This window comes from Gymnogyps californianus, chromosome 2 (assembly GCF_018139145.2).
Source record: "Gymnogyps californianus isolate 813 chromosome 2, ASM1813914v2, whole genome shotgun sequence".
Lineage (NCBI taxonomy): Eukaryota > Metazoa > Chordata > Aves > Accipitriformes > Cathartidae > Gymnogyps > Gymnogyps californianus.
The window spans coordinates 149,850,743-149,863,023 of NC_059472.1; the positions used below are offsets into that span (position 1 = coordinate 149,850,743).

At 37.7% G+C, this 12,281-nt stretch overlaps 1 protein-coding gene across 1 annotated transcript in view; it reads right to left on the reverse strand.

Annotated features, from left to right (window-relative positions):
* Positions 1-963: 963 nt before the first annotated feature.
* Positions 964-12,281, reverse strand: part of MASTL (microtubule associated serine/threonine kinase like) — a 21,815-nt gene continuing 10,497 nt past the window's right edge. Inside the window, exons 9-12 of the mRNA XM_050892461.1 lie at positions 10,629-10,767; positions 6,347-6,460; positions 6,159-6,260; positions 964-3,697 (exon numbers count right to left, since the gene is read on the reverse strand). Coding sequence (XP_050748418.1) covers positions 3,540-3,697; positions 6,159-6,260; positions 6,347-6,460; positions 10,629-10,767 — 513 coding nt within the window. The 3' untranslated portion in view covers positions 964-3,539. The remainder of the gene's footprint in view (positions 3,698-6,158; positions 6,261-6,346; positions 6,461-10,628; positions 10,768-12,281) is intronic.

The following is a 12,281-nucleotide window of genomic DNA, read 5'->3' on the forward strand; positions in this document are numbered from 1 at the left end:
ACTCCCATCCAAGGACTCTTTGCTCTCCTGCCATTAGATACACAAATGTAGCTTGTAATAAAGATTGCAGGAGGGTGTTAGCAAGTTATGAACTGAAGGGCATCACACCTGTATTAGAAAGTATGAGGTATTTCCCTACTTATAATCACTGCCTTTGCTGGGGTAGGGGAAACAGTCAGGGTTTCTTTGTGTAAAAATCCACCTCCCACCCACAAGCAGGGTCAAGAGTACAAGACAGTTTAAAGACAAAAAAAATGCAAAAGCAAGCAACAGCAAGACTGCAGCATTTTATTTTATGTATTTACACAAGTGTGCAAAGTAAATTTTTTGAGAATGTAGTAGAAGAGAAAAGAATGCATTTTGCTGTAAGAGTAACCATAGGTAAACCTGATCATGCTGAAACTGGAACCTACTAGCTCGAGGATACATGACAGCATTTCACTAACTCAGCCTCCAAACATTGTGCAGTGTATAGGTGAGCCTAACAGCAAGTTATTGGTAGTAATAGTTGTCCAAGACTGCTATTTCTGTATAATAAAGTGTGACAGTTACTGATCTGTACAGTTTTTAGCACACTTCTGTCCAGCTAATAGCAGACAGACTGTCTCCCAAGATAACCTGGAAGCTACAGAATTTATATGTAGGTTATGCACATAAAGAAAGTTTAGGCCTTCAAGAAACATCACGTAACAGCTACAGTACTTGCCAAGTGGTGTTCCACAGCTTCTGAGGACCAGAAACTTTTGTTTACACAAATATTTGTAGTTGATTACTAATGAGAAGAAACTTTAAATGTCTTTCAGCTACTACATTATAGCTTTTTGTACTTTTTTCCTGTAGTATTTCAAGTCAAGCAGTAAGTGGGGCAAAAACAATGGGATTAAGAGTTGACAAGGAATTCCATGTTGAAGAATAAAGCTAGGATTCACCTTTTTAACAACCCCCCCCCAAAAAGAAGCCCCACAACAAAACAAAACCACACCACAAACCCCAACAATCAACATGTGAAATTCAACTCCATGTTTGCTATGATCAGGATAAATGCAAGATACTGAGGAGAATGGGGTATTGCAAGTCTTCAGTGCTAATTGTGCAGAATTTAACAGTTCTAGACAGCAGTGCAGTGATAACTGTTTACATTGAACATCCTGATTTGTCAGTTGGCCTATTTATTGTTCTAGGGCATTTATATTTTTGTATTGCATTATAAAACTATAGTAGAAGAACCATAATTTGCTTTTAGAATAAGGTTTTTATAAGGAGGTTTGAGGCTTTTATAAGAACAAAAACAGTAAGTTAACAAGATTCTTTATGCCTAATGTTTTGGTGTACTATCATCTCTAGCTCTATATACACTAGCATTAGATTACCTAAAAGACTTAAGCAGTTCTGTAGTTCATTGTTATCGATCAAGAAAAAGTTTAGATAGAAGCTTACTTGAGCCTTGCAGCTGATGAATAATTATTTCAAGGGGTTAGAGGTTATCTTTAGAGTGTCCTGCCACTGTAACATTCCCCTCAAGGCAGAAAAAACTAGTATTATACTACAAAGTGGGAACAGGTTGTAACCATTTGTAAAGTACTGAAGACAAAGAGCTGTTGTGGTGTTCAGTTTACATTATTTCCTAACACATTTTTGGAGTATTTTCCTCAGCATGAAACTGAGATTCATTCTTGTAAGACTAGCTTTCCTAAACCAGATTACTAGAAGTGGAAGAATAAATTGCATAAAATACCAGTGATTACTTAAATTAAGGTATTCTTCCTCCCCCAGTTTATATATTCTAACTATACACAGGAAAAATGCTAGAGAACTTCTCATATGCAGAGAATGTTGTCTATGGATACTGCTTCAGTAATGATTACAGTTGATTGCTTGCACCTTTTGCATGTAACATTAATTTCATTAAGATTCAACAATTTAGAAGAAGTTTTCTGAAACTGAAGTCCTTAGCAAAGGGAGTGAGTGAGAGTCCCTGTATGTTTTGCAACTTGCCAAGACGCTGTTTCACTATGTTTGAGTTATTACACCTAGAGCTGGGATTTGTCATTCTGAGCTGTTAAGAATTAGCTCTCTTTTGGTCCTTCTAAGAAACTTCCTTTTTCTCCACCATTCCCATTCCTTTCCCAGCTACCTGAGGGAACAGCAGGAAGCCTAGCAGACACTGTTTGCTCAGAATTCCATCAATAAATCCTGTCTTCCAGGAAGCAGAGCAATGAAAAAACAACTCACTCCCCCTGCAAGAAGGGTCAGTTTGTGAAACTCAAAAGCCACTTGGCAAAAATTGCTAGCAAAATGCTTGGCTTCTGGCACATGGCCACTGGCTGGCACCACCATCTAGCACAAGTGATCCTTACCTAACAAGTACAAACTGAAGATTTTTATTTTTCAGGTAAGGCAACTGAGAAAGATGCCTATGCAAGAAAAGTATTGAAGATAATTTAAACAGAATTACTACAAATAAGCCTCTAAAACCTAACAGATGCATGTTTTGTGTTGCATCTAAAAACAGATTTAAATATACTTCCCCCTAATTAGGATTTATAATACTGAATATACACTCGTAACTTAAGTTCTAGTAAAATCTAAGATCTGGTTATGAGTTTACAGAAGTCTGTTAATTTGCAATACATCAGTGTTTAATGTATAGCAGCTTCAGTATGAATAATACTTCACTTGTTAGCTAACACTCAGGTGATTTTTTGTTTTCTGTCTTCTGACATGAGTGAGCACAAAACACACATATTCAGCATTTTCTGTTTAAAACAAGTAATTGCTAAAATGTGTGCTGTTCAGTCCGTCTTCCTACAGTGTAAATAGTTACAATGCAACAATTTAAACAGAGCACTTGTTTAACAGACTTGCCCTGAGTATCCTTTCCCTACCCCATTTGTCTAGGAAAGGATAACAATCAGTGGAACTACTGTCAATCTCACATGCCGCATCTAGCTGAGTTAACTTTGAACAACACTGTCTCTTTTAACCCTTCTTAGGATAAGATAAACAGAAGACAGACATTTCAATGCTGCATTAAGATTTCAATTTTCCACCTCAAATAAACATCAGTTTTGCACCGTGGATATATATTCAAACTGGTCAGAAAGGACTACTCCCAAACAAGACTGCCATCACACTGAACCACCAATAGCAAAGTTATAATTAGATACAATTAGCATGCATTTATGTCCTTTCCCTATTATGTTTAACTGGGAAATAACTTCACACCTCCTAACTGGAGTTACTCATTGCTATTAAAAAAAGCCCCATCATTGCCAAGTGTTATTAGCTCCAAGAAATACATCGCTCTGACCTCTTACTAAGGTGCAGTAAGTGAGATAAAAAGTAGCATGAAGGCACTTGATACCAGTTAAGTTTCATACAGTAGTTCCACTTTAGAATAAAGGATACAATAACAAAAACAGACGGATAACTTAAAACACACTCTAAATTTGGCAAGGAAACTTAGTTAAGACCAAACTAGTGTTATAGGACAACCTGTAAGTGTGCAAAAACATGGAGAAAGTTCACTTATCTTGATGCTATAAGCTAAATCCAGACACAGTCAGGTGCTGAGCATTATTCCTAGCTTCAAAGTAAGAGGTATCAGTTTCATCATCCGGCTGAGGTATAAATGGCATAGTTTGATTCTGTAGATTATCCCAGTCCACACCATGAAAGAGGGGGTGCTGTTTCAGTTCTGAAACAGAAGTTCATATAAGCATTATAAAATTCCTTTTGTCCAAGCCCCATAGTCACTTTGTTCCCTTGGTGCATAACTGTCAGTAGATTTGCTCTATTTTGCTGTTTTGGAAATGCACAAAAGTGCAAATTGCAATTGGGTTTTGATTACCCCCAACCTCAGTGGGATCAAACTATTGTTGTGCCAGCTAACCGTCTTCCCCTAGCTGGAGAACCTATTCTACACAGCGCACACAGTGGATCAGAGGTGCCCTAGGGGCATTTCTGATGATAGGACACCACAGAAATTTTAAGCATCGCTTCAAAGTCTGTTTCTAATTTTGCCGAAGTTCTGTGCTGAGTAGACATGTGGGAGTCACTCCCACCCTTCTCCACTCCAGGCCACCTGCCTTTTGCTAGCTCATGGAGCAGTCCTCCTCTGCTTTGTACAGTCCCCTTTGGCCTACCACCAGACACACAAGTCTAAACATCCTTACGATGAAGTTACCACACACCACCAGATCCCTCTTTCCCAGCCTGAAGGTGGGATAACTAACCAAGCTGCAAGACTTTCTGACTCAAGAACTCCCCTGCCCTGTCCGTTCTGACCAGAAGGTGACTTTCTGGCACGCAGGGTCAGACGTGTCTTTTGCATAACCTGGAAACACCACTCCCTCATGAAAGTGACTTTGCTACTTTGATTCAATCCAAGAAAGCACCTTTTCAGCCAAGTGGGATACAAACCCGTTTTTATCTCCTGCACCACAAAAATCAAAAGCAAATAGAAAAAGTAGGACAGGTAAAAATCACATTTAGAAGAAGGTGGAAGTTTGACTAGGACAAACACTCACTACAAATTTTAATTCTAAGCACATACCACAAGCTTTTAGCTGATAGACAGCAAGACATTAACTTTTTTTATTATTTCTGCATTTCCTGATCAAGTAATATAACACAATATTAAACTTTACTTTAGACAAAAAGCAATAAATCAGAGTTAGGTCTTCTAACTCCTTCTAATCACTTCAGCAACCATACATGCAGCAGGACACTGCACAGATCCACTATCTCAGAACTGTATATAGTTCTGCTCTTAAGAAAGTTCTCACATACTGAAAGCTGTCTTCATCTGAAAAGGTGAGCAGACTTCATTGTCTTTTCCAAAGAAGTATTAATGTATACCATAGCTGGCAGTCAGCTCCTGCCCGCATCTCTGAAGAGGGGCGTAAAAACCAAACCCAAACATTGGATACCAGTGTTCTCTGCCAAAAGCTGCTTTAAAGCTTCTCTTATCTGGAAAGACTGAACTCATAGAAGCACAGCACTATGACGTGACATAACTGGGATTTCTCACTAAGTTAGGCTTCACACTGGAGAAATAGAGGAGGGAGAGCATGGGGGGGGCGGGAGGAGAAGATGACAGTGATGGAAACTCAATTACAATGAGGAAAACTTAATGGTTGTCCTGAAAGCTACTCATCCAACTTCACTTCAGTGGCCCATAAATTGGATAAATAGATCAGATATAGTTAAAGGTTCTGACAATGAATTCCCAAGAACTTCAGATTGAAAGAAACCATTATGTCATCTAGTTTAAATGTCTATGCATGACAGGCAATTAGATTTCACTCTAATATCCAGGAATAAAGACAATAATTTATGTTTAACTAAACCACCTTCAAATTAAGGCATTAGATGCTTTTTGGGAGACATTAAAGAGCCACAGAATTCCCTGTTGACATCATGATCTCCATTTATAACTGTGGGCCTTCTCTAATTTTCTTTGGCCTGGTTTCAGCTTCTAGCCTTTAGTCTTTTCATTAGTGAACAACTCCATAATAATCTCCTTCTCTAGTGATTTCTTGGGCAGTTCTCATAAGATTTCTTCCTCTTTTTCCAAAACATCTCACTGTAAGCTTCCTTCATGATATCAGGGTTTTTTTTTTTTTATAAAAAATATAGTCACTGTTACAACAGCAAATGTTTAAGTCGTCCTACACGGGAAAAAAGTTATACAGACTTTGTATAGTATATATTGTCTAACTCTGTGTTCCCCTATACATTCAGTAAAGAAAGGCTGATTCCTAAGAAAAAGGTCCTTTGAATTAACTTTCGTAGGAGGCTTCTCTCCCAAACTATAGGCAAATCAAGGTTCCCAAAATCAGTTAGGTCAAAACTCCCAAATATCTGTTACTGAGATAAGAGTGAACGTTGGTATGTCAGATGTCAAACACTAAATATCCATAGCAAAACATCATTAAAGCAAAACAAAAGTTCAGTAGAAAAAACACCCCAGCCCCAAATTCAAAAGGACAAAACCCCACAAGAAATACAGAAAATACCACAACTTAGAGTTGTGGCACTATACATGGAACCTAAATAGGCATTAAAGTTTATTAGTCTAAGTTTCAGGAAGAGGACATCACGACTTTGAAATTTTTAATTAGTTGCAAAGAACACAAGAGAATTTTAATACTAACCCTTCAGTCCAGCTCTCTTAGTACTGTCAATTGTTAGAAGAATATCTATTGCATTTTGGGCATTATCAGACAGCTTTTCTTCACCCTCAGGCCAGGGAATATCTACAAAGATGCAGATGAGTCGGTAACTCAAACCATAAAACAAATGTTGGAAATACATACTTTCCCTAATTACTGAAACAGATTACCTCTTTTCAAAATATTTTGGAAGACTTGTGTTGGTGTTTCATCATTAAAAGGTGGAATTCCAGTTAGAAACTCAAACAGACAAACTCCAAGGGCCCACCAGTCTACAGCAGAACCTGATAAGAGAAATCCAGGTCATTATACTAATACAAATGATATTTGCAAAGATTTTAAAGATTAGCCATGGCAGAAATTGAAGAGTGTTTGAATCCTGCAAAATTTCTTGGAAATGAAGGAAGAGACAAAGTTGTACTTAGTAATCATGCAGAAGATTAAAAAAAATATATATTAAAGGGCTTTTTAAAGCCAGTCTGCTCCTTATTTCATTATAGATAATACTGGGGCTTACTGATAACAGCAAGGGGGCTCTTAAGAACAATCTAATTATCAACTCCCATCACAGAGAATCCAGGAGCTGACTTCTCCAAGAGACTGTTTTGTGATAAGAAACAGTTGTCTTTAACACCTGCTCTAGAGCCTGGATGAGTGCTCCATGTTGTAACCCATATCTGTCTCTCTGTTCTTTGAGAAGACTCAAAGAATTCAAACTATTGAACTTAAATTTTCATTTGTCTCAATTTATGTCAAAATATTGACAAGAGCTTGCAGAGATGAGCCAGCACGTAAGAAGCTGGAATTACTTCCATTACGCTAAAGTTGGTTAGGGCAACACATAGTTACTAGCTATCTCTCTTTTGTTATTTAATAATTTTGGTTTTCCACATTTCAGGGTTGGTTTTTTTTTGCCAAACCCATCTTATTAACCTAGTTAAAACCACGCAGGCAAAGCAATCCCAGACACCACTGCATGCATTCTAAGCTTTCTGCATCTTTAAGCCATGCCTACTCCACTCTATAAAGAATAGATGCCACACTTGCTGCAAAAAAAAAAAAAAAAAACATCTCTGGAAGAGAGTAAGTGTAATCTTTCTTGGCTTTTTTGGCATATAAAAAAATTGAGACACCTCTGTCCTGGTTTCGGCTGGGATAGAGTTAATTTTCTTCTTAGTAGCTGCTACAGTGCTGTGTTTTGGATTTAGTGTGAGAATACTGTTGATAACACACTGATGTTTTAGTTGTTGCTAAGTAGCACTTATCTGAAGCCAAGGACTTTTCAGTTTCCCATGCTCTGCCAGCAAGCAGGTGTGCAAGAAGCTGGGAGGGAACATGCCAGGGCAGCTGACCTGACCTAGCCAAAGGGGTATTCCATACCATGGAACGTCATGCCCAGTATATAAACAGGGGGGAGTTGGCCGGGCGGCGCGGATCGTGGCTTGGGAACTAACTGGGCATCGGTCAGCGGGTGGTGAGCAATTGCATTGTGCATCACTGCACAATGTTTTTTTGGTTGGTTGGTTGTTTTTTTTCCTTCCTCCCCCTCCTTTTTGTTATATTCCTTTTCATTACTATTATTATATATTTCATTATTACTATTGTTAGTATTATATTTTACTTTAGTTATTAAACTGTTCTTATCTCAACCCACGAGTTTTACTTTTTTTTTTTTTTTTCTTTTCCCCCTCTTTCCTCCTCCTCACCCCACTGGGAGGGGGAAGGGGGAAGCAGCTGCGTGGTGCTTAGTTGCTGGCTGGGGTTAAACCACGACACACCTCCAAGTTAAGAAAACAAATGTTTTGAGCTATTGACTAAGGACTCTTGAGCTAAGGACTAAGTTCAGAAATGCTGAAAACTGAAATGTATAACTAATAATCTAATGCACTTTTAGCAACTTTTAACAGCAGTAAGAGTGCCCCACCAAGCTAAGCATATCAAAGCAGTGAGATCACATCCACTGTTGTTAGAGGTACTTGCATCTTCAGATAAAATATTCCCAGCTTCAGTCAAAGTCTAATAAGATCACAACTCTGAACAATATAGTAACACAGGTTTCAGCAGCAATTTTTCCCACCCAAAGTTTAACTAAAGATTAGATTAACTCCTACCATATCCCTGCTAAATCATGTCTATCAATATTTGAAACAAGAAACAGAAATACCAGGCCTTGAGCATCTGAGCCTTCTTCACCCATACACAAAGTAAATCAGACTGATGGCATAAAGTGAAAGGAAGCAATGAGAAAAAGTGTCTCTGGTTGATTTCCTGTTACACAATCTCTTGAAGAATGCTGACTTTACTCCTGAAGTATAGGCTTACGTGTTTGATTTCTGATATCAATATCACTGTGACTAGGCTGTTTCCTGAATCTGTTGGGGAAGCATCACACGTTCTTGTGTGGAGTGCATATTGGACATAACTTTCTATATAGAAACCCTGTTCACCCAAACAGTTTTCTTAGAAATTGTGATCTGGTTATACTTTGACTGTTCAGTTATGCTGAACACTCCATTTCTGCATAGTATATAGCAAACTCACCAGAGATCAGAGTCCCTGCATATGAAAAGACAACGAAGCAAGAACATTACAATTATTGCAAAAAAACGTAACAAATACAAACATCAAATATCAAGTATGATTCTCTCAAGGTATAGGAATGCAGATTTTTTTCTTAAGGTAGTAACTGAACAATAAAGAAAGATGGCAATGTTAAATCTAAGTTAGAAACAGAAATAAAGTAGTTTTGTAACATGATTATAGTTTAGGATTACAACTACATTTACAAGCAAGTCAACAACACCAGAAATACTTAGTGAGGGAAAGTTTTGAGTTCCGAAGCCAGAAAACCCTGGCTGGGTTGGGTGGCTTGGGTTTCCAAAGCCCAAAACCCTGAAGGTAATGGGATATTTGTCATTTCCTGACATAAAACTCAGACTCTTCGCAAGTTATCACTGAAGTCCTGAAAACACTCAATAATGGCACAGAAGTCAGCTTACGACAAAGTTTCACATTGCCTAAGTAGCACTGATTACTTTTCCAAACTATTATCCAGTTTTAATGCCTGTCAAATAACCAGGATTCCTAAATGGAAGTGCAAAACAACAACTACATATGTTTAGTAATTTTAGTTATTACAGTTAAATTGTTAAATCTCTTCATTCAGTTTTAGTTAATGTATATTGGCTGCATACAGCAAAATTTTATTGTTCCACAGATTAGTAACCACTATTTCTCAATGAAGATCTCATATAATTTTCCTAAGACTATTAGCTCTACAAAATAAAAGTATACTTTTGAGATGGAAATCAAATGTAATTATAAATACAACAAATGTATCAGGGATACTTTGTATTTGTTTTTTGTTAATGGTTCTTGCAAGTTAGCAGGAAAATATTTCAGACTTTTTGTTGATCTCAGTGGAGCTCAGGATTTGAGCCAAAGAAATTTATGCACTTCAAAGTTTTTATTTTATTGCTATTTTATTATGGTATTTTGCAAAAAAAAAAATTTGATGGCTACTACTGTCCACTTATATGAAAGATCCTGCGAGAAATCTTAAGCATTTCATGAGGTCGCTCAACTCAATAGCTGATTTTAATGCAACTTTATAAACTTGTCTGGATGCACATAATACTTTAATATCAATAAACATGAAATGCATTCTAAGAATAATTGGAGGCTTAATCCTTTCATACTAAATTTCACTAAGTTCCCCCCATCCCAGCCCAAAGAATCTTTAAGGACACTCAGGATCATAGAATCATAGAATGGTTTGGGTTGGAAGGGACCTCAAAGATCATCTAGTTCCAACCCCCCTGCCATGGCCAGGGACACCTTCCACTAGACCAGGTTGCTCCAAGCCCCATCCAGCCTGGCCTTGAACACCTCCAGGAAGGGGGCATCCACAACTGCTCTGGGCAACCTCTTCCAGTGCCTCACCACCCTCACAGTGAAGAACTTCCTCCTTACATCTAATCTAAATCTACCCTCTTTCAGTTTAAAGCCATCACCCCTTGTCCTATCACTACATGCCCTTGTAAAAAGTCCCTCCCCAGCTTTCTTGTAGGCCCCCTTTAAGTACTGGAAGGCTGCAATAAGGTCTCACCGGAGCCTTCTCTTCTCCAGGCTGAACAACAATAATGACCAAGTTGTGATTCCTAGGCCACATACTTAGGCAGCTCAGGCTGGCTAAGCACAGCTTCCAATGCATTAGATTAGCAGCAGGCAAGACTATGCTAAACAGTCAAAACCTCCAGTGATGTCAAAAAAGTAAATGGAAGGAGCAGCTGAAGCAAACACAGCCATCCATGTTGGCAAAAGCTAAGCACTAGGTATTTTTAAAGAATTCACTATCACATTACTTGACGGGTTTAGAACCCTACAGACATTTAGAAATGTAAATATGTCACCTTTCAAGTATTTACAAACTCCATGGTTTGTTTGTCTTACCATGAGGCTTTGTCAAAAGCAGCTCAGGTGCCAGGTAGTCTGGGGTCCCTAGGATGCGTTCACCTTCTACTGGGGCAGCTCCTCTTCTTACGCTCTTTGGAGTCCTATACGGCGTGCCAGCATCTCCCTGATGAGGCGTCTTAAAAGATGCAACAAAGATTTCAGATATCAAACAAAACCAGCTGAGAAACTCCCATCTCCAGGTTTAGTAATGGGTATAATGGTTGATACTTAATTCAGGTCAAGAACATGTCACAAAATTGACATTCCCTGAAAAACTATGTGTGAAATGTACTTCCATTTCTTTATCTCAACCATCTTGAAGCACAAAAAGTTAAGCTGTCTACTCTTTAAGAAACTTTTCCCTAAGTTCTTCCTCCAGCATCAAATCCACAAGTAATGTCTCAAAAAAACCCCAACCAACCCAATCCTAAACTCATCTTTCAAATTCAGATCTGAAGATAACCTACTGAATAGAATATCAAAATAGTCTTCAATTTTAGCATGGAGTTCTTAATATTAGCCAATGAAAAGCCAGCATATATGTCAAATACCTGTAAAATAAAAAGGAGAATCCTGAATTTTCCTCACATATTGCATACCAGATGTACTCAAAATATATTAAATGAGCCCTTTAATTTTTTAACCTGTATCCTATGGGTTGCATAATGCCTGCAGATGAAGTTCTGCTCAAGTTAGACTCAGTGACTGTTTACAGCTACACAAACCTTCTGAAAGTAATTTGGGACATTATTTGAAGATAAAATATGCAGGCTTGCAAAGAGATCAATAAATTATCACAGCCAATAGGCTGACTGCAATGAAAGATTTCCTGTTATGACCTGGAGATACTACTAAATTATCGTGCAGAGACTCTCATTCTTTATTTTTCAATATACCCTTAATTCCCATATGTCTGGTATAATTTTGTTTCCAATTTCATCTTCAGGGCAACAGAGATCAATTCATTATGACTATGCCATAAAGGCTACAGAATCCCCTATTAAAATAGAAAACAGGTAATCAGGTCACGACGATGTGATTTTAGAAGAATCACAAAAGTATATAAAAAAGGTATCCTCCTGTTCAAATCTAAGTTACAAAAACATGTAATGCCATCAGTCATTTATTTCTGAGGAGACGAAGCGCATACTACTGACTCCATTTCAGCTGAATGCAAGCTAAGTTTCATAGTCAATTAAAATTTTATGCAGATGAAATAGAAGTTAGCAATTCAGACAGACATCAGAAAAAAGGCTTTCCCAAAAATAACGTTTTGAATGTCCCCTTTTGGTATACCAAATCATTCACCACACTGCCAGTTCTGTCAGAAAGCTTTAAATGCTGCAACTAGAACCTAAGTAACTGGATGAAGGTCTTGTAAAGCTATGCCAAAATGAAACAGGAAACATTGATTGAAAAGTATACTTTTACTTTTCCCACATTGGGGCACTAATTTACTTTAGGGCAATAAGATTTTTACTTACTATCAGAAGGATTAAAATGGTCAAAGCAAAAACTTCATAACCTGCAAGCATCTATTTCTGTTTACATCAATCTTTGTAATAGGCTTGTAATTGGTACTTGACAGTATACATTACACCATCACTTTTACCAGGATAAAAAAAGAAAATAGTAGGCACAATAGCAGTT